At 41.6% G+C, this 24,013-nt stretch overlaps 1 protein-coding gene across 1 annotated transcript; it reads left to right on the top strand.

Moving 5' to 3' along the window:
* Positions 1-12,792: 12,792 nt before the first annotated feature.
* On the top strand, positions 12,793-14,948 carry LOC107829045 (dynamin-related protein 4C-like). Its single transcript, XM_075248247.1, has one exon. The coding sequence runs from the start codon at positions 12,876-12,878 to the stop codon at positions 14,553-14,555; it is 1,680 nt and encodes a 559-aa protein (XP_075104348.1). The 5' UTR covers positions 12,793-12,875; the 3' UTR covers positions 14,556-14,948.
* The last annotated feature ends 9,065 nt before the right edge of the window (positions 14,949-24,013 follow it).

Genomic DNA, 24,013 nt, shown 5'->3' with positions numbered 1-24,013 from the left:
CCCGGACTCACAATAACGAAGCACTGATGAACAAGAGTAAGAACTTTGAATAACAGAGAAAATAAGAGTGTATTGCTTTGATATGCGTGTTTCCCTAACTATAATAAATAATCAAACCCCCTTTATATAGTAGAGGAGTTTTACCCTAGGTACAATTCTATAAAAGGTAAATTTTTTTATGTTTAACCAATCACTGATTCTCTGCCGATACGTGCTGAGATCCACGCCGTGATATCTGGCTGGTCACGGATATTACGACCTTTTATTGGTCGTGCTCGGTTACCTGGTAGTGCTCTCCGAGGCCTTTAGAATTCGAACCGAACTCGGGGTCATGACCCCGATACTCCCGAGTCCGGATGCTTTGCCCGGACCCCCGCTCGAGGGGCTCCTGGTCTCGATTCTGGTTCCTTGCCGTTATGTCTCTTGCTCTGTTTGCTTCATTGGAAGCCGAGGCATCTCATGGGCTCAGTTTCACCCGTATACAGATAGTCCCCTCGTTTCACGGAGAGTAAGTTTACGGAAACAACGAGAAACGACATGAACACCTCGATTCCTTCCCCAACACGCCGTAACAAAAACAAAAAAAGATTCGAAATATCTCGTCAGACGTGTCATAATGACTTCAAATGCGTGTCAGCCGTCAGCATGCCGTCCTTGGATATGAAACGACGGGAAGCCTCTATAAATACTCCTCGCCTTTGTTCATTTTTTACCTTTTGACCAAGCTTCTACCCTCGTACCTTTAGGATATCACTGCCTCTCTTCATACCCTAATATATTTACCTTCGTTCTTCAAGAGGTTTCAGCAAATGGCAAGTTTTCGTTTATCTTTTACCCAAACCAGCATGTTTGATTTTCTCACCAAGTTTTTACCCTTCATTTCCTAATCTTCCTTCTCAGTTATTCTAATATTTTTCTAGGTAACAATGGCAAAGACTTCTAAGACTGTTCCCCAAAAGTTGTTACTTCTTCTTCACGGCCGACCGCTGAAGCCGAGGAGAGTACTCCCGATGTGGTTGACCTCGAAAGGTCTGCTCCGGGCGCGTATACCGATGAACCGGCAACCGAACCTCCCTTGAAAAACCCTCATCGGTGCAAGTCCGATTCGAGGCGGTATCTAGGTACATTTTCTCCATCACCGAGGTTGTCCTTCCTGCAGTTCGCAAGGACTGCGGCTAGGCGGATAAGGATATAGTAATCCTCGGGCCCGATGACGACATTACTACCCATGTAGAGAGGTATCTGAGTGTTCTCACTTACCTCTTCACACTGTGCCCAGTGGACCCGGTTATTCTGGACTTCTTATGAGGTATGAAGTGTGCCTCGGTCATATCCACCCATTGCTGTGGAGGATCGTAATCCTCCTCCGATTATTTGTGAACAAAATCGACTCTTGTTTGTTCACCATCAATCATCTACTCCGCATGTATAATCCCTGAATCTTCCGAGCGACGGGGGTTGAAAAGCTCGTACGACGAGCCAACAAAGCCCCATTTTCAAGCATCGACGAGGATCGGGATCAGGGCTGGCAGTGACGCTTTGTCCGGGTGAGGACCGCAGACTTGATCCCTGCCGAGTTCAGGCCATTCCCCGATAAGTGTAATGTGTCACGTAAGCATAACTTTCTTATAAATGTCGATTTTGTGTTTTATCTTCCCCTTTTCTCATCGTTATGTGTTGTGGTGTAGGCCTTGCTCGAGTTTCAAACGCCATTCCTCGGCTCAAGGAGTGGATCGAGAGTATTTGCTCGTAGATGCCTTATTCTGAGCGCATATGGTGTGAGCTCTCGAAGGGCCGCTGAGAGGCTCGTTCTCACGGTAAGATTTCTTTCCCGAATAAGTAACATTGGGACCCCCTTTTAGCATCACATTCTCATTTCCTTTATGTTCTTTTCGCAGGCTTGCCTAAGACCATTGAGCTTAGGCCTTCAGTATGGGATGAGGACTTGTCTGTTAATCCCTCCGCCTTGGGACAACCCAGGGCTGCTGCAGGAGAGAAGAAGAAATGAAAGGCTCCGAATTCCCCGAGCTGGGAGAAGAAGAAACCAAGAATACGATTGGCTCACAAGCCAAAGGAGAGTTCTGGCTCTCGAGCACCTGACTCGGGCTTGCTTTATCGGCTCAGGGATGAGACCGAGGAGGATGATATTACTGTGGCCTGTAGATCGATCTCCCCCGAAGAGCAGGTGATTGTTGAACGAGAGATTCAGGAGGCTGACCTCCATTAGAATACGGAAGTCGATGAGGAGATCGGATCCTAGACTTCCCGGAATGCCGACCATGTCCCGAAGTAGACACCCAGTGTAATAGATATTTTAGGGTCACCTTTTTATACCGAGTCTATGCTCGAAGAGGCTCGAACGATAAAGGAGTGGTCCAACAAAGGGGCCTATGGTACGGACGATCCCCCCATTCCTTTTTTTGAAGGTATGGACTCAACCATCTTGGAATGCTTCTCCGGGTTGGGTGATTTGGATGTGCCGAGGAAAGACCCATATTCGAAGGTCGGCGGGCTGAACTCGAGCCCAAAATTAATCAATCGATTCCCCGCGCCGAGCATGGATCCCAACCGAAAGCGGTCAATAATCATCACCGTCCCGGAGGATGCCTGGATTGTTTCCACCCCCGTTGGAGTGGCTAGTTACCTCCAGTGCCTCGTAACCGAAGAAGACCATGCTAAAATGAACGAGGTGGATACACCGTGCATGTTTAACGAAGCATAGCAGGCGCTGAACCGGGTAAGGCGTCATTACACTCTTTCGTCTTTGGATTTACTTATTGACATCTGTCATGTCTTTTCTTTTATTCTTTTATATTTTTGCAGGCCTCTGTACTTCATCATGAAAGTTTTCTTTGGTACAGAGCTGAGGTCAACCGGATCGAGGCTAAGGTCAAGGTGCTTGCTGAGAAGAGGGACATGTATAAGCTTATCAGCGAGCAACGTGAAGAAGGGACCAAGAGTCTTCGGGCTGAGTTAGATGTGGCCCAGAAGGAGCATGCTGACCTAGTGGAACAGGTAAAGATTTTCAAAGTTAGTGATGATGAGTTAGACATGGTGATTAACGGCCAAACCCCGCAGGTCCAGTAGAAGGTTGACAGGATTGACCAACTCCGGGCCGAGATGGACGAGGTCAAGGCGATGGCCGAGGGGTGGAAAGGAAAAATGGACCGATTGGCCTTGGAAAAGGAGACTGCCCGGGAGCAGCTGGTATCGATAGAGGTCCAACTCCGAGTGACGAGATAGAAGGCCGAAGCACGGCCTCAACTAATCGAAGACCCCTAGTCTCATCTGGGCGTAGCCATTGCTGAACGGGATGCCCTCGGCAAAGAGCTCGAAAAAGCGAAGTCTGCGTCGGAAATAACTAGGGCCGATGCTGCAGAGATGGTGGCCCAGTACATAGCTGATGCTGAGGCAGCTCAGGACCACCTGAAAGTCACTGTTGAGTACGTGAAGTGGTTGTCCCGAAGGGAAGCTCTCGAGGAGGTTCATGCTCGGAGTTTCGACCTGTCGGCCAAGATCGAAGATGCAAAAAGGATCGAAGCCGAGGCCAATAAGCTGGCTGACCCTGAGGGTGAGGAAGGCTCTGAAGGCTCCGACGAACCGGAGGATGGCGAAGACCCCGACGGCTCCGGTGACGAGGCAGGTTCTGGTCAAGATCAAGTTTAGGTGCCTTAGGGATATTTCTTTGTTTATGTATTTTTCCCATTTTGTTGAGGCCTCTATCATTGGCCTTTGTAAAATACTGTTATTACAATGTATATAAGTTTTTTTTTTCCCTTTGGCAATTTTTGAGTTCGTTTCTTTTGGCTTCTCCTTTACGATTGCAAAGTTTTCAAATGCCTTAGCATGGAATAAAACGTAGAAATAAGGTCTTGTTCGGAGGTTCAGAAAAGACTCGTTCTTGATGTAAATTTTGTTTGAGTTTTTGTGTGTGTGGGGCTCGGGGGATCGATATGAACGGAAGCTTTCCCCGAGGTGCTTGTTTAGATATTTTAGATTATAGCTTTGCCAAGGGTAGCCTTTGAACCGGTTTGGAATTTTTGAAGGCCTTTATGTTTTGATTATGGGCTTCGAACGTCTCCGAGCCATTTCTAGGTTGGCCGTAGACTCTTAAGTTTGGGCATTACCTAATAGGCTTTGTACCCCCGGTCTTTGATACTCGATCCGTCCGAACCTGACTTGGACGACCGTCCTTGAGTGGGGGTGGCCGTAGCCTTTTAAGTTTAGGCACTGCATAATAGGCTTCTGTGCCTCTGACCTTTGATAGCCCGAGCCGTCCGAACCTGTCTTGGACAGCAGCCCCCGAGTGGGGGGTGGCCGTATCCTTTTAAGTTTAGGCACTGCCTAATAGGCTTCTGTGGCTTTGATAGCCCAAGTCATCTGAGTTTGCCATGAACGACAGTCCCTGAGTGGGGGTGATCTCTTGGATCCAGATAGAGGCAGCCTTTGGGCTCGATATCCTTAAGAAACAAAATGTAATAGTCTTAAGGGACAAAATATGTATCTGCAAGGTAGAAATTTTCTTTCATTACTGTGTGTAATATACAAGATTGTAAGTGAGTACAAGCTTCGTGTTATGGCTTAGGTGGTCTATTTGGGCATGGTTCACTTGACCGTTTGGCCCTTAAAATAAATTATATCCACCGAGCCTAGACTGTTCAAGCACAAAGTTTCCTTCCTTGCTAAAATCATTACCCGAGGGTGATGGCCCCCAGTAATCGTGGTCTACCATCGAGAGGGCTCGGATATTGTTGATGTGACCATCGATTCCGGTTCATAATCGGTTTTTGATCCTAAGTTAGCACGATCCACTGGTTCCTCGTTAAAAACCTTGCCGAAAAACTCATTTGGGACAAAATCGGTTCAAGGGAAAAAGAGTGCAACGCGTGCTTTCAGACCTAACAGATGCACCATTCTTTGGTTGTTGCATGCAAGTGTTAGTCCAGTTTGCAATATATGTAAAGAAGAGAAAGAATGGCGTCGTACCTTAGCAGTACTATCATTTTAAGTGGGGCACATTCCAATTGTTTGGAAGTTGCTCACCGTTCCATACTTCGAGTTTGTAAAAACCTTTACTAGTAATCTCGATAATTCGATATGGACCTTCCAGTTCAGCCCCAGCTTCCCTTCGTTTGGGTTCTGGGTATTCAATGTCACCTTTCTTAATACCAAGTCCTCGATATTGAAGTGTAGGAAGTTGGCTCTCCAGTTGTAATACCTTTCGATCCATTGTTTATGGGTGGCCAATCGGACGAGGGCGACCTCGCGCCTCTCGTCCAATAGTTCCAGGCTCGTGCTCATGGCCTCATCTTCAGTCGCATATCGAAACTTGAAACTTGGTTCTCCTACCTCGATCGGTATTAGCTTCGATGCCGTAGGCCAACAAGAATAGGGTGACTCCGGTACTAGATTTTGAGGTCGTACGGTATGTCCATATGACTTCGGGCAAAATGTTCTTCCATTTCCCTTTGGCATCGGTCAATCTCTTCTTAAGGTTTGGGAGTATGGTTTTGTTTGTAAACTCTGCTTGCCCGTTCCCACTAGGGTGGTAGGGTGTTGATAGGATCCTCTTGATCTTATGGTTTTCGAAAAATTTGTTCACATTACTGCCGATGAACTGCTTCTCGTTGTCATATACGATCTCAGCCGACATTCCAAACCGACATATTATGTGGTCCCAAATAAAATCAATAACTTCTTTCTCCCTGACTTTCTCAAATGCCTAAGCTTCAACACATTTTAAAAAAATAGTCAATCATGAATAATATAAATTGAGCCTTACCAAGTGCCCATGGTAGGGGACCGACGATGTCCATTCCCCATTTCATGAATGGACAAGGTGACAAAGACCGAATGCAACATCTTTCTCTATATCGATACGAACTCCTTAGCATCTTTCTCCATATCGATCTAGTAATAGTCGACTCTGATTATTTTACGGACTAACGATTCGGCCCCTGAGTGGTTCCCGCAGGTGCCTTAGTGAACTTCCCTCAAAATGTGACTTCCGACCCCAGACATACGTCAAGTGGGCCATCGAATGTTATTCTGAATAGGGTGTTATCTTCGGACATGCTGAACTTGGATGCCTTCTTACGCAGAGCTCTTGATTCTTTAGGATCCGAGGGTAGTTTCCCGATCTTTAGGTAATCTACATACTTATTTCTCCAGTCCCAAGTTAAGCTTGTCGAGTTTATCTCGGTGTGGCCTTCTTCTACTACCAATTTTATGAGTTGTACGATCGGTCCTGAGTTGAACTCATCCTCATCAACTGACGACCCCAAGTTGGATAGAGCATCGACTTTGCTGTTTTGATCTCGGGGTACGTGTTGCAGGGTCCACTCCTTATTAGTCACCACAAAGAGGGGATCACATTTAGCTTCGATCACTTCGACCCCCAGGATTTTAGCCAATTCGAGACCTACAATCATGGCCTCATACTCGACCTCGTTGTTAGTCAGTTTCACAGTTCTAATATATTATCTAACTACGTTACTTGTGGATGGTTTTCACACGATGCCAAGCCCGGACCCTTTTGCGTTTGAGACACCGTCCGTAAAGAGGGTCCAGATTCCCGAGGAAGTCCCCGAGTTCAACAACAATTCCCTTTCGATTTCGGGTATTAAGGTCGGCGTGAAGTTAGCCACGAAGTCTGCCAAAATTTGGGATTTGATTGTGGTTCGGGGTCGATATTCGATATCGTACCTGCTAATTTCCACGTCCCATTTGGCTAATCGTCCCGATAGCTCGGTTTTATCCATTATATTTCCTAACGGGTAAGTAGTTACGACATATATGGGATGTCATTGAAAATATGGCTTTAACTTCCGTGAGGCGCTTAGCAAAGCGAGCGCCAACTTCTCCAGGTGAGGATACCTTGTTTCGGCCTCGCCTAAAGTCCTGCTAACATAATAGATAGGAAATTACGTACCTTCCTCTTCTCGGACTAGGACCCCACTTACTGCTATCTCGGATATTGCTAAGTACGGGTATAGTTGCTCATCTGCCTTTAGAGTATGAAGCAAAGGTGGGTTCGAAAGGTACCACTTGAGTTCTTCCAAAGCTTGTTGGCACTCTGGTGTCCATGAGAAGTTATTCTTCCTCTTTAACAACGAGAAGAACCGATGGATCCGACTCCAAATGTGCATTTCTCCGGGTTCAGCTTCATATTGTATTTCTTTAGTATGTTGAAGGTTTGCTGCAAATGTTCCAAATGGCCTTCTGCTCGTAGGGACTTTACCTATTTGTTCTTTGAACATCTGGTTTACTAGGAGTTGGTAAGTGGCACGAATGACATTACATTATAACAATAGGTGCCAGAATTAGTGATGAAGAAAGTTTTTTCCTGATCGCCCGGGTCTATCCGAATTTGGTTGTACCCAGAATATGCGTCGAGAAAGCTGAGGATCTCGTGGCCAGCTGTAGCATCGATCATGCGATCGATGTTGGGCAGAGGAAAAGAGTCATCGGGGAATGCCTTGTTCAGGTCTTTGTAGTCTACACACATTCTTAATTTATTTCCTTTTTAAGGACCATTATTATGTTCGCAAACCAATCCGAGTACTTAACTTCCCGAATATAGCCTATTTTAAGGAGTTTAAATACCTCGTCTTTGATGAATGCGTGCTTGACTTCAGACTGAGGCCTCCTTTTCTGTTTAATCGGGCGAAACTTCAAATCCAAGCTCAACTTGTGAGTAGTTATTTCCGGTGGGATCCCCGTCATGTAAAGATGGGACTAAGAGAAACAATCTATGTTAGCTATAAGGAGTTCAATGAGTTTTTTCCTGAGCTCGCGACTTAATCCCGTGCCTAGCTATACCTTCCGATCAGGCAGGTGCTCGATCAGTATGACTTGCTCCAGCTCCTCTACCGTTGACTTGGTGGCATCAGAATCATCAATGGCTATGAAAGACCTGGGAACCTTGTAGTCGTCATCCTTGCTTGTCTCCTGCTTTCCTGGTTTGATCGGGGCCGGTGTCGGTGACTGCTATTTGGTTTCTTCGTTGGTGACCGAACTTGGGTTCTTTGATGTCTAGAGTATGGATATTGGGATCGCCTCTTCGACCGCGAACATCTCTTTCGAGGCCGACTGCTCTCCGTAAACTGTTTTAACTCCTACTGGTGTGGGGAATTTCAAAACTCGGTGTAATGTCGAGGGTACTTCCCTTATGTTGTGAATCCATGGCCTTCCTAACAGAGCATTGTACCTCATATCTCCTTCGATCACGTAGAACTTTGTTTTCTGAGTGCTTCTGACGGTATTCACCGGTAGGGTTATCTCCCCTTTAGTGGTCTCATATGCCATGTTGAATTCGTTTAGAACTCGGACTGCAGGCACAATTTGGTGTTGTAGACCCAGCTGTTCTACGACCCTCGATCTGATGATGTTAGCTAGCTGGATCAATTAACATACGCTTAACTCGAGATTTATTTATGAGTACAGATATTACTAGCGCGTCATTGTGTGGTTGCATGATACCTTCAGCGTCCTCGTCATTGAAATATACAGTTCCTTCTAGCACATAATCTCGAGTCCGTTTTTCCCTTGTGATGGACACTTTGGTGCGCTTTAACATTGGCCCCTAGGGGACGTCAACCCCACCAATGATCATGTTTATACATGCTGAGGTTCCTCTTACTCGATTTTCTTGTTGAAATCCTTGTTCCTGAAGTGATTTTTGGCTCGATCACTCAGAAACTCTCGGAGGTGTTTGTTGTTGAATAATCGGGCTACTTCCTCTCTAATTTGTCGGCAGTCTTCGGTTCTGTGACCATGAGTGCCATGATATTTACACATTAGGTTAGGGTCTCTTTGGGCAGGATCAGATTGCAATGGTCGAGGCCACTTAGTATCTTTTATGCATTCGATGATTGATACAATTATGGCAGCGTCGACATTGAAGTTGTACTCTGATAACCTTGGTGCTTCCTTAGACCCTATAGGTCTATCAAAACCCCTTTTGCTCACGAGTCCCCGATTATTTTGACCTCAGTCGCTCCTTCTTTCAATTCTTACAGTGTTACGTCCGGACCCATTATCCCTTCGATCTTCACTATACGGTTGATATCGGTCTCTATTCGATCTTGGTTCGCGATCAATGTCACTCTTGGATCTGTCACCACCTCTGACGGGATAAACGGACCCGGAAGGGGCCCCGAGCTTATCGTCCTCGACCCTAATTTTTGATTGGTACCGGTTATGGACGTCAGCCCAAGGCCGGGTATTCTATCAGATTTTACTTCAACTGTTGTGAAGCCAATGAGCTTTCGGGGTTGAGCCCTTGGGTGAAATCCTGGACGGCCCAATCATCTGCGACCGGAGGCAGGTCCATCCGTTTCATTTGAAACCTCGATACAAATTCCTTGAGCATCTCGTTATCTCTTTGCTTTACCTTGAAAAGGTCTGATTTCCTAGTCTCGACCTTGATGGCCCCAGCGTACGCTTTTACAAAGGCGTTTACGAGCATAGCAAATGAGTCAATAGAATTAGGGGATAAGTTTTGATACCATATCATAGCTCTTTTAGACAAGGTCTCTCCGAACGTTTTCAATAGAACAGATTCGATTTCATCATCTTCCAAGTCATTTCCTTTGATGGCGCACGTGTAAGAGGTCACATGTTCATTGGGATCGGTTATCCCATTATTCGTCGAAATTTCGAGCATATAAAACTTCTTTGTGATTGGCTTCGGAGAAGCTGCGCTCGGAGGGAAAGGCTTTTGGACAAATTTCTTGGAATCCAGGCCCTTCAGTATTGGTGGCGCTCCCGGGATTTGATCGACCCTGGAGTTATAGGTCTCTATTTTTTTGTCATTGGCTTCAATTTTCTTTTCTCCCGATTCCACCCGCTTTGTCAGCTCCTCAGGCATCTTTATTATCTTGGGGTTGGTCTCGGGTTCTGCTTCACCCGACCTTTGCGTAGTCGGTTCATTTCTGTGGGCTTTTTCACGGGACGATTCGGGCTCAACTCTGCTAGGGGACTCAGCTTTGGTTCTGCAACTGGGTTATCGCTGCTTGTTGAGCCTGTGGCATTTAGAAGATCACTCACAAGTTGATCCCGTTACCTTCGCCGTCGTGTGTACTCTGGGCTATCGGCCGGGCTCCCCCGCGAATGTTGTTTTCGGGGTAAGTAGGCAGGTTTGATTCGATAGCCACGTGTCAGTTAGCATCGATCGGGTCAGCGACCGGGACTCCATTGGGGTCAGCAAGGGGCACCTCGTTTCTGGGTACCATGTTGTTGTTTTCACCATGGTGGCCGGACTCAGCATCCACGTTCAAATGAACAGATTGGGAGTTCGACATTTTTAATCTGACCTGAAATTAAAAGCTCAAAGAACAAGTGTAAAATAGAGTGTGTTATAGAAATTTGTATCAAATTGCCACTATTATCCTTAGCCCCACTATGGGCACCAAACTGTTTATCCTAAAAAAAACGGATAACAATTAAATTTGTATGTGATTTTAAGGATACGTGGATTAATTCAATACAAACGATAAATTGCTTTAGATTAAACAGATAAAGGACGTAATAGATTGTCAAACCACTTAAGGAGGGTGATTCTGGACTCGATAACGACCTTAATGAGATGTCTGCCCTCGATCCCGGACTCACAATAACGAAGCACTGATGAACAAGAGTAAGAACTTTGAATAACAGAGAAAATAAGAGTGTATTGCTTTGATATGCGTGTTTTCCTGCCTTTAATGAATAATCAGACCCCGCTTTATATAGCAGGGGAGTTTTACCCTAAGTACAATTCTATAATAGGTAAAAAATCTTCTGTTTAACCAATCACCGATTCTCTGCTGATACATGTCGAGATCCACGCCGTGATATCCGGCTGGTCACGGATATCACGGTCTTTTGTTGATCGTGCTCGGTTACCTAGTAGTGCTCTCCGAGGCCTTTGGGATTCGAACCGAACTCGGGGTCATGACCCCGATACTCCCGACGTCGGACGCTTTGCCCGGATCCCGGCTCGAGGGGTTCCTAGTCTCGATTCTGGTTTCTTGTCGTTATATATCTTGCTTCGTTTGCTTCATTGGAAGCCGGTGCGTCTCATGAGCTCGATTTCATCCGTATATATCGGTTTATTTTCATAAAATAAAAAATCTATCCTAATTATCGGTACAATTATAAATTTATATAAAAATCTACGATTTTATTAAAAAAAATCTAAAAATTAATTTGGTGAGGTACGATTCGATCAGTTTAGTCGGTTTTTAAATATCTATTGAAACCTGGTTATATTCATAATGAGCTTCTAGCCTTATTGGAGTGGACGAGTCGAACGCCGTCGAATTTCATTGTTCAAGTTGCCGGTAGATTTGTTTCGCTGGTTTTGCTCACGTTAGATAAGACGTTGTCGATTGTCGTGAATGGAGGCCGAATTTTCTCTCATGTACATTGCAGGGGATGTCATTAGTAAACAAGAAACTCCACCTAATTACTTTAATTCAAACGGGGTCATTTAAAATTCAGATAGATATTGTAGTATTTCATTAGGAATCTCATAAATTGCAAAGAACGCAAGACTGCAATAGTATATATGTAAAAAAAATTACTCCGTAGTATATATGTATATCTAGTAGAGCAATCAAATTAAGCAGTCATATACGAAGAATTATTTTTATTATGCATTAGTTTAATGTAATAAAATAAAAAGTTTCACATATTACTAATGCACATACCATCAACTCTATACCATTTACCATATATTTGGTACTAGTGGACAGATACAAACTCTACACCATCTGCCACGCATGCATTTAGATTTTGGAGAGTCTACAACATTATTCTTTGGCTATGAATTTGTAATCATTAAATTTTGGTTACTTCATATTCCAATATCCATGTTTCTTCATTTTGTGATTTCCAACTGAACCATGCAAGGAGGGCAGAAGGTCCACTTACAAATGATGAACGAGCTAGCAATCATTATCCTCAATTACATCCTTGAAGAGAAAATCAGATAAACACACTTTTTTTCATTATCTTTTCTCGTTGTAATCTTCTCTCTTCCGTCACAGGTATATATAAAAGGCGACAAATAACCCACGCATTCTGAGAAATCTGTTTTTCTCATGTATGATGGTAGGGAATGGGATCAATAATATGATACAATTAAGGCATTTACTAGTTTTTAATACAATATCGGGTTTGATATGAAGAATCTTGTTAACACTTCCATTAAAATATCAAAAAACTCTACATTACTAATGCACGCAACATATATACACTCTATAGTTTAGATGTAGATTTGGGAGAGTCTGCGACATTATTCTTTGGCTGAGAATTGCTAGAGATAAGTTTAATCAATATGTTTTTATCACTGAACGCATATTAAAAATAATATATTCAAAGACGCATTGAAATTTGATGATCTTACACACACATACTGTATATATTTATATTTAAGATATATATATATTAAAATTATAAGTACAATTAAATTCCTAACTCTTGAGCTACACCTATGTGAATTGCAATCAATATTTTCTTTCTTTTAACTTCCGATATACTAGCTACTACATATGTTTCGTCATTTTGTGCTTTCCAACTGAACCATGCAAGGAGTAGAGCAGAAGGTCTACTTATAAATGTAACTAGCTAGCAATCATTATCCTCGAAAATGACATTTCAATCAATCACATTGAACAGAAAACCAAAGAAAAACACCATAGCTTTTTGCATGCTTTTCATTTCTTCCTTCAAGGTTAAGTACTCCACGCAAGTATATTATATATAGCAGCAATAAGCTAAGCAGAACCAACTCATCCTTAGAAATCTTCATTCATATATTGCCAAGTTTGAAAGAAACCTCTACTATAACCAAAAACTATTATTTCATCTTTCAAAGTAACCTTCAAAACATGGTGAGAACAACATCTAAACCTTCCGAGCAGCAAAAAACTGTTGACTCCTCTTCACAGTCACTTGAAGTTGTTGATCAAAAGCCTCAGTTTGCAGTTATAGCACCACCTCCTCCTATTGTTGCGTCTGTCAACGACAGAATCAGGCCACTTCTTGACTGTGTAGATAGGCTCCGCCACCTTAACATAATGCAAGAAGGTATACAACTCCCAACGATCGTAGTAGTTGGCGATCAATCTTCTGGAAAATCCAGTGTTCTTGAATCTCTAGCTGGAATCAGCCTCCCCAGAGGACAGGGAATTTGCACAAGGGTCCCACTTATCATGAAACTGCAAAATGACCCGAAAATAACTGCACCAAATCTTCACTTGGAGTACAATGGAAAGTCACTCCCTGTCGATGAATTTCGCGTAGCGGACGCCATTGTTCTTGCTACTGATGAGATTGCTGGACATGGTAAGGGCATATCTAACAATCTTTTAACACTTGTTGTGAAAAAAAATGGTGTGCCTGATTTAACTATGGTTGATTTACCTGGAATTACTAGAGTTCCTGTTCAGGGACAACCTAAGGACATATATGAACAAATTTCTGATATTATTATGAATTATATAGCTCCTCAAGAAAGCATAGTCTTGAATGTTTTGTCAGCTACTGTTGATTTTCCTACTTGTGAGTCGATTAGGATGTCTCAGAAAGTGGATAAAACTGGGGAGAGGACTTTAGCTGTTGTGACAAAGGCAGATAAAGCTCCTGAGGGTTTACTTGAGAAAGTTACTGCAGATGAAGTGAATATAGGACTCGGCTATGTTTGTGTTAGGAATAGAATTGGGAATGAGTCTTATGAAGAAGCTAGGAGTGATGAGGCAAGGCTTTTTTCAACTCATCCACTTTTATCTAAGATTGATAAATCCATGGTTGGGGTTCCTGTTCTGGCTCAAAAGTTGGTGCGAATTCAAGCAACGATTATTTCGAAATGCTTGCCTGAAATTGTAAGGAAGATTAATGACAAGCTTGCTCTTAATCTAACAGAACTCAACAGGCTACCTCTGCACTTAAGTTCTGTGGCTGAAGCTTTGACCGCCTTCATGCGGATCCTGAGTTCTTCAAAGGATTCGTTAAAGAAAATTCTAATAAGAGGTGAGTTTGACGAATACCCTGAAGAAAAAGAAATGCATTGCACAGCTAGATTGGTTGAGGTGCTTGATAAATATTCCAGTGACCTGCATTCTAAGAATTTTGAGAAGGAAGACTTTTTGATGGAAGAGATCTTGGCCTTACAGGAAACTAAAGGGATTGGATTGCCCAACTTCCTCCCTCGGTCTGTTTTCCTCAATTTATTGCAGAAAAGAATCAAGGAAATTGCTGCAACTCCAGAGGATTTTGTGGGAAGACTGTGGAACTATATAGAGAGAATTGTTATTAAAGTGTTGATGTATCATTGTGATAACTACCCACAACTCCAGTCTTCTACGAGACGAGCTGCACAAAACCTGATAGCGAAGAAGAAGGACGAATCAGTGGATTGGGTAAGGGATATCATCGGGATGGAAATGCAGACTGATTACACTTGTAATCCTGACTATTTAGGGACTTATAGTAAGCTCATAGCGCAACAAAACGCGTTTATGGAGATTATGAACGATCACGGGAAGGGCTCCGTAATGAACCTGGAATGAGTTGGAGAAACTGAGATTGGTCATTTGAGGAATCATATAGGTTTGGTGCAGCAGGCTTTTGATTTGAAGATGAGGATCACTGCCTATTGGAAAATGGTGTTGATGAGACTGGTGGATTCGATGGCGTTGCACATAACGTTCAGCATCCACAAGATGATTAACAAGGAAATGGAAGAGGAAATAGTGCAGGATCTGATGGCACCTGGAACTGGTGGAATCGAGAGAATGCTAGATGAGTCGCCGTTGGTTGCTGAGAAACGCATTGGGCTCAAAAAGCGTGTCAACCTTTTCAAGGAGTCCAAAGAAGTTGTCGCCAATATAATGGATAGAATCTCTCTTCATAGTGATCAAGAAAGGGTTTAGAACGTAATGTTTCATCCTTAGTTTGTTAGGATCAGGGCTTACTTTTCTACTTGTAGTCCAGGTTTTTTGTTCAAGTATCGAACTACCTTGTACTGCTATGTTTTGGTTTTACTAGTTGTGGAATGTCTACAGTAGGAATTGAAGTGTTTGTGCCCCTGGTTGTATATTGTTCTTGTCTTCAGTTCCTAGCTGTTAACTAAATGTAAATCAAGTTCTTTTGTCTTCTGTTTTCGCCCTTGATCAATTGTTTTTAACTTAACTCCGTGCTGCTTTTCTTTTCTGAAGATTGTTTACTAATTCTGCTTTCAGTTTTGCTGCAAAATTACACCAATTGGCTCTGATATTGTCATATGTTGAAATAGAAAAGTTACTCAGAACAACGTAATTTACTAATGATTTTCTGAAGATTAGTGACTTAGTGCAACAGAATTCAGCTCTACTTACATACATATGCATTTCAACAATGCCTCGGTGATACATATATATGTGTATTTTACAAATCAAAACTCAGTATTGACATGCTATAATTTTTTCAAAGGGAAGGATGCGGTGATAGCAGTAACTAATTAAGCTTATCCATGTGAGAGAGACAAAACATTTGTTAATAGTCAGTTTGTCATTTAGATGAGGTGAAACATCCAATTCTTACTAACATTATAGCATTATAGTGTATAATGTCTTTTCAGAAAATAATCAAGTGCATTTAAGTCTGAAAAATATCTAAAGATTCACCACTAAACATCTAGATCTAGGAGTACAAGTTATAACACAGATGCTAGTAAGTGACATTTAAGAACGTGATATATATTTTTGATTTGTAAGTTCAACGGTATTTAGCGGTAGACGAGCGACCAACAACAACATGTCTTTTTTGGAGCACAAGACAGGAAAATCATCAGTGGTTTTCAGAGCTGAGTCATGGATATTGCTCTGAGAAATAACTTGAGGATTATTAGTTTGAAGAATAGCAATAAATGATTCATTCACAATTGGAAAGAAGAAGGTTATAGATCTAAAGTCGTTAGAGTGAGCCTCGACTAAGTATAGCGTTTTTGCTCCTTATGGCCTTATTGATAGTTCTGTTGCATGATGTTCCAAGTTAATTTCAAATTTTTGCTGACTACAACAAGCTCTCTATTCTAATAGAAAGAAACAGTGCACATCTTATGATATTATGAAAGAAAACTTGAAAAACTAAACACATCAATTTAGCGCGTAAATCGAAAAACGAAAACTTGCTTGTTCTTCGTGAAGCGGAAACGAAAATTTAAATCGAACCGTGACTGAAATCACTGGTCGGTGGTGGTTGTCACATTGTGACGGAGCAATCTCCTATACCACAGCCTAAACCCAAGATTGGATTGAGAGAGAGAGAGAAAAAGTGCGTGGAAAAATACAGAAGAGAGTATCTTTTATTGTACACAGTAAGTGTACTTATATAGGGAATATTAGGGTCCCCTTATGGGTGGACCCAAAATTTTCTACATCTCATAATGGGAGTGCTCATCTAATCTGAGAAACATATTCTCATCTGCTCAATCATTCATACAGGGAAGTAGACCGTGCGACCAACATATTGTGAGATCTAAGTGCTATACATGTGTTGGAAGTATATAGTCTCTTGTCGAGTCAAACCAGTAAATAGATCATAAAGTATGCAGTACCCTAGATCATATAAATTACATTTGATATAGTCTCCAAATGTCATATATCATTATTTCTTGTATTCACACACATAACTCATAAGTTATAATTGGTGTACTAGTGAATACAAATAAATGAGATTCCATCAATGATTTTCCTCTTCTCACGATCCCCTTAATATTAGTATGACTGCTTTTCTAGATATGCTTTGGTAGATCGAATCTGTGTACATGGTCTTTTGCAAACACATTAAGATAGCTAACATCACACTAAGTCTCAAGTATCTGATCGGAGTCTCTGAGGGTACAAAATCTTGAGCCATCATAAAAGCTCTAGGTATCACACAACAATAAGTTGAGAATGGACTTATGTTAACCCAATTAGTCGATATTAGCACACATGGTATGAAATACGTGCTACAACATTTTCTCTTTTTTCTCGAGGAGCATATGTCTTTATCTCATAAAGAATGTTGTACATATGATATTAGATACCATAAGTATCTAAATTTGAGTTCTTTGATCTACGAAATCACATTTAACTCACATCTGGCTCACAAAGTAGACTAGGTGAATGTTTTTCACCCTAATGACCTTATGTCATTGTTTAAGCGACATTCTGATTTTAAGCAAATAGCTCTCAAATTATCCTTATGATAATTTTGCTTAAAATCGCGTCTCATCACCTCACATCACTAAGATAAGGAGGAGGTTGCCTGTGTGAGAAGGCCAACCTCTTGTCTACCCGACATACTTATAAAAAAGTGAACAAACAATGCACGTAACATTCAACAATATAAATATGTATGTATGTAAAACAACTTTATTGATAATCAAAGAACATCAGTTTTATGAACACAGGAAAATGAATAACAAAATAAAGAATATCAAAGTGTACGCAAGCCTTGAGACTTAGTGTGTCTCACAAATGCATCTCTAGACAAAGGCTTGGTCAATGGATCTGCTAACATATCTTTTGTAGACACATACTTCACATTCACTACCTTGCGTCTAACCATATCTCTTGCATAGTTATACTTGATATCTATATGTTTGGTTTAACAATGAAACTTAGGGTCCTTAGTAGAGGATATTGCAGCTTCACTGTCACAGTAGACTAACAATGGTTCAGCATTTTCTGCGATATCCAACAAGTGTTCCAAGAACTTTTTCAACCAAACAGCTTCTTGTGCTGCTAATACGAGAGTCACGTATTCGGTTTCCATCGTAGATACTGATACACATGATTATTTCTTACTACTCCATGATATGGCGCCATCACTAAGTAAGAACACATATCCTAAGGTAGACTTCCTTTCGTCTAGATCTCCTCTATGATCAGCATTACTGTATCTAATTAATCGTAGATCTTTGCCGCCTTGATAATGATGACATCCACAACATACCTCGATAAGAGATATGATACGGTCGTATGCAATATAAATTATCCAACTGTGAGTCTGGGTCGAATCCAAAGGGAGTTATAAGGGGTGTTAGGAGCATATACTTGAAGAAAGTGAATGGATTAACTAAATTTACACTTCCACAATGAGTTTTGATTTCTACTTCTACTATTACTCTAACAATTGTAAGCTAAGTAAAAGAAACTAGAAATGACCGATTGTTTTTGGTGTTTTTCCAAATAGTTTAAAAGTATAGGGATGTGACCATAGCCTAGGTATTCGCCTAATGAGTTAAATACGTTAATACTTATTTTATTGATTGGGGTATATTATAGCTCTCAACTCTACATTACCCACTCAATAACTCTCGGTCAGAGAGTGATTTTGCCCAATTTGGCTTTCTCAAGTCCAAATGGATATCAAACAAAATAATTGATATGAGCTCAAGTCGGGTTCTTACTATCTCTAGTTTGAACCCTTTAATTAGGCCAATCAAACTCTCAATTATTCCAATTCCTTGTTAGCCAAATTATCCTAGACTAAGTCCTTCTTTCTCAAGTAGAGACTAAGTCAAAAAGGCATGAATCAATATTTGCAACCATTAATTCTAAAGTTGAAGCATGAACTAAGCTAAATAATCAATACTCAATCATAAACAAGCATTAAATTAAATACCCATAAGATTTACACACTAGGGTTGGGTCACAACCCTAGTAAGAATCTAACTACTCATAATGGGACTTGAAGAAAATACAAGAAAAGCTAATTAAACTCATAATCAAAGATTAAAATGATAAAATATAATGTTTAAATACTAAAATCATCACAAAATTCCTAAAATGGCAAAAGGTAACGGCTACAACAGCTTTTTACTTCCAAACTTGACCTAAAACTGTGAAACTCGTCCATTTATAGTGGGCCAAAATTCACTGATGAAAATGCCCCTCGGGAGGTTTTGCAGCCGCACAATTCCATGTGCGGTCCGCAGATTTCTTGAGTTGGCAGGAGATGGGATTCTACAGCCGCACATTTCTGGATTGTGGTTGTGAAGCAACTTCTGCGGCCGCACAATTTTTGTACGGTCCGCACTTCTGCAAAGTTTCAGGACTTGGTCTTTTGCACACTCTCTGAACTTGGAATCATTTGTCAGTGCAGACCCTGTTTTGCGGCCGCACAGTTCATGTACGGTCTGCACATTAGTCAAAATCCTGTTGGGTTCTTTCGCTTGGTTTGCGGCCGCATATTGAATTTTGCGGTCCGCAATTACTTCTACGATCGCAGAAATCCTTCTGCAGATGACACTTCTTTGCTTCTGTGCCCTTTATTGCCTTGTGCTTCAGAACATTCCTTTTTGAGTCGGATTTCATCATGGGAGACCAAACTTCCAACATTCCTATAATTTGTACAATTTTATTAGTTTCGGAAACATAAATCAATACGTTCAGACTAAAACAAAAGTAAAAAGGTGCTAATAAGTAGTCAAAATCCTCAATTATCAACTCTCCTAAACTTAAGTCTTTGCTTGTCCCCAAGCAAATAAATTAGTTCCCACATCCTAAAGTTAAGGGTCATTTCAACGAGTCAAAGATGAGTCATTCATACATCAGTTGGGACCAACAATTATCCACACTACTCATGTATTATCAACCAGGCGACAAGTCAAATATTCATGCACTTATAGTTCTAATGTGACATTTGAGCTTTAAGAATTGACGTTACTCATCAATGACTCTTGTTCTATCATGTAGGCTAAGGTGGACTCCAAACTCTTACTCCTCTACTTTCCACTTTCCAAGCTCACTTAAGAAATTAGCACTCAATCCGAATATTCATGAGATGCTTACTCATCTCTCACAAGAGAATGTCACAAGTACGGCTTCAAGTACCATAGGCTTGTTCCTCATGTAGATCTCCACTAATGTAAGCTCACTCAGTTTGAAATCAAGTAGAGCTTCTTTCGGGATGTAATGAAGGCTTTTGGGTTAGGGTAGGATACCGTATGGGTAAGTGGTTACACATTTCCTTAAGCACTCCATATTTCATTTCTCGGCTCACAATTGCCCATTCTTAGAGGCACTTTCTTTTCATTGGGGACTAAAGAGACTTAACATCACTCTTTCTTGTTCATTTCATTCTTTTTCTACCCTTTGATATTTCAATGTTTGGGATCATTAACTCTTTTTGAATCCATCAACCCTTCCACTTATTCACGTTTTGTATTTTTTTTTGTTCTTTTCTTTTCTTGCCTTCTCTTTCATAAAGATCATTTCTTTTCTCTTTTTGTGCCTTGATACCTTTTTAAAATTTCTCATTTCTCCCCCAAACTTATGTTTTAAGTCATTTCTTTCACAAAAGTGTTAAGGAAAGTCCGGGTGCCAAGGGAGGGTCATGACAAAATGGGTAAAGGCTTATACATGGTTATCAAATGAGAAAGGCTAGAGGCTCAAAGAGGTTGGCTAGGGATAACGACATTGGTTAGCAATAGAAAGCTCAAACGGGCCAAGTAGGGGTATTCATAAAAAAACCGAACCAAACTGAAAATCAAACCAAACCGACCAAAAAACCCGATATATTTTAGGTTTGGTTTGGTTTTGGTTTTGAATTTTAAAAACCGATCAAATTTGGTTTGGTTTTGATTTTAATAAAAAAATAACCGAAAAAACCCGAACCAAACCGACTATAGAAGTAGATATTTAAATTTATTATTACACACATATATGTATAGTCCTTTGCTATTATAATAATATAGTTCTTTGCCTTTACATTCTAGTTTGATTGGTAGTTTTCTTTTGCTATGTAAAATAATTTATTTCATGTTAACAATAATCGATTTTTAATTTAGTACTTAAAGTATTCATCATTATTTGATTCAATTATCATCATAGATTTCTCAAAGAGCAAATTGGTTTGATAGTGTTACGTTGAACGTGTAATCGCCAGAATATGTGTTTGGTAGTATATGTCTCATATTTAAGAAAAATCCGAAAACCCGACAAAAACCGAATTGATAGAAAACCGACTTAATTGGTTTGGTTTGGTTCCAATATTTTAAGAACCAACTTATTTGGTTTGGTTTCTTTTTAGGGAAAAACCAATCCAAACCGAATCATGAACACCCTGGGGGCCAAGGAAAGCCTACAATCACTTCTTAACCCAAGCAAAACTTAGGATTTTCTCTTGAAACACATTCGGGGCAAATTCTAGACCCTTCACATAGATTCTTGGACTAGCAACAATTAATCTCACCCCTCACGCAACTAGATTGTAAAAAAGAATAGAGTTGAGGGTGACCCACAACGAACACATTCAAGTTTAAAGATCACTATGGTCCAATTAAACCACTCGATGATTGCTAAAGTTAACTCAAGAGTCACAAAGTCACTAACTAGAGTTATTTCTTTCAAAAATCTTATCTCTAACCATAAGCACGTAGTTAAGTGTGTTGCTACCAATTGAAGCATAGTTGACTCTTCGAGCATGACTTAATTAAGTCTTTTTATTCATTACTACTACTATTATTACCTAAACACAAAAATGGACTCATTCCCTTAAGAAGGTTGTCACGCCATCCATCGTTGGGACGAGTCACCCAGTTCACACAATAACAACCTTTGGAAAGAACCATGGCGTTAAGAAAATCAAAGGCTTATTATCGACTAAAGCATAAAAAGAAGCTACTTAATAAAACAAAAACTAATATGGAAAAGATAAAGAAGCTAATAAGCAAAAATAAAGAAACTAATGAGCAAAACAACTAAAGATATAATGAATATACATAGTAAGAGAGAGGAAAGATAGATAAATACAAATGCGAAAAATAAAAAGTATTATCAAATTATTACAGGCCAAATGTATCAAAGTGTACCAAATGTGTCAAATAAACTCCACCCCCCCCCCCCCTCCCGAATAAAAGTAAGCATTGTCCCCAATGCTTAGCAAAATAAGATTAAAGGAGGAGAGGGTGAAGAAAACTCCATATGGATCCTTGGACATTTCTGTGTCCCCAGTAATGTCATCGCCCTTCGGATCAGCCAACTGGATCTCATCATCCTCGATTCTAGGTATGGCTAGGTTGGCGAACATCTCACGCACTGCCTCAGCAGTGTCGACAGCAAGGTCTGGCTCTTCAGACTGGCCATTTGGTGATACCGGTACAGATGGGGCAGACTGGTGCGGGTCAAGAAACATGTCAAAGGGAAGGTCTCCGGCTGTAGCAATTTTTTTCACCTCTCTCCGGATCTTATCCATAGACTTCTTACTAGCCTGGGACTTTCTCATATTCTTTACTTCCTTTCCCAGCTCTTTAATCACCGACCCATTTTGTACCAAGGTGCTCATGATTGTCTTCTGTTTCTCCAAAATCTTCTTTAGTGTCTCATCAATGGTAGAACGAGCCTGAGGTGCCTGAGAAGTGGACTGCACTGCAACAGTACTGGACAAGTCACACAACTTTGCAGTAGCTGTCTGCATCCAGTTGTTGAGACTCGCCAATGTCTGTGAGACTCGCAGCGCAGATAGTAGGGCAGTGGGCATGGTCACTGGCTTTAGAGCTGTGGTAGGAGCTGTGGTAAGGGCTGTGGATGATGGTGGAGGCATAGCCGCGGCACTGGAGGAAGGCTCAGCTGAAGTGGATAGAATATCAACTGTCTCAGAAACTGCCACGGCTGGCTCATCAGACTGTCCTGTGGTGGCAGAAGGCTGAACTTTCTTCTTCGAGTTGCTCGCATCCATAAGTGAATACCGATAAAATGGCTTCTTCAGCTTCACCTTTGTGTCAAAATCCCTTGTCTCTACCTTTGCATCGGTAAGATATTCTGTAATAGTGTTGGGAAACGGGTATGACAAGCTATCCTGCTATGCTATCATTGAGATATTGGCCAACATCACAACACCCATATTGATTGGGTAACCGGCCATGATGGAAGCCACAAATACTGCCCGAGGGATGGGAAGGTGAGTCTCATTCTGGCATGGATGCAACCTGCTGCAAACAAATGTTTGCCACCCCTTTGCCTCAAAATTTAAAGTGTTCCACTGAATGGGAACCCCGGCGAAAATCCATAGTGGTGGTAGCCCTGGTGGTGCTAGAATCTTAGATAACCAAGGTCGTACTTCCTCCCCCAGTGCACACTTCTCCAAATACTCCTTCGGCTCAACATCTTCAAATCCCAAGTACGTGTTTAGTGTATGCTGATCAAACCTCATCTTGAGGTTGCATACTTTGGTCACCTTCGTCTCTTTCTTTATGTGAGCCACATTGGCATAGAATTCGCGGACAAGGTATTTTTTTGCATCCACTACTCTCTGGGTGAACCACATCCACCCTTTTCATGCTCGAAACTGTCTCAATATAGCTGGGTTATACTTTTCCAAATCCTTCAATAGAAATTGTCGCTCAAGAGTTAGCGACCTCACTGGCCACCACATACGGAAGCTGGTGAAGGCGGCCAGGCTGACAAAATGGTCCTCCCAAACCTCTATCTTCTTTGATCTTTCAAGGTCGGCAGCTGGTGTAGAAACCTGAGCCTCAGGGACTGGTGTATCCGATGGCTTAGAAGCCTGACTAGCACTCTCCGATCCCTCGGAAGTGCTGTGAGATGAAGACGGCTCGTCCTTGAGCTAGTATCTCCCCTGTGACCGACTGCTCCTGAACAGAGGCTGAGTTGCCCTCTGACACTTCCCTAGACGGGACATATGAGCTAGACTTAGAGAGGTCTGCACCTCTTTGTCCGCCTGCTGTGCTTTCTTTCTTATCGTCTTTTGCTGGCCAAGGGGCAAGGCATTTTTGCCTCGGCCCCGAGAAGGTTCACCTCTCCCTTTGGAAGTGTCGCCTCGTCCTCTGGATAGAACCACTGTCTGTATCATGCAGAAAAGATTGTTAGTTACAATTCGATATTCAAACACATACTACAGACATGTAAGTAAAGGAGAATCCAGAAGATACAGTGGGGTGTACAGTTGAATTATGCCTGCAGGGAAAGTGATTTGCGGTTCGCACAATTTTACTTGCGGCCGCAGATAGGGACTTGCGGACCACACATTGTTGTTG

This window comes from Nicotiana tabacum, chromosome 24 (genome assembly GCF_000715075.1).
Source record: "Nicotiana tabacum cultivar K326 chromosome 24, ASM71507v2, whole genome shotgun sequence".
Taxonomy (NCBI): domain Eukaryota; kingdom Viridiplantae; phylum Streptophyta; class Magnoliopsida; order Solanales; family Solanaceae; genus Nicotiana; species Nicotiana tabacum.
The sequence above is the reverse complement of the archived record's forward strand: the minus strand, read 5'-3'. Positions and strand labels throughout refer to the sequence as shown.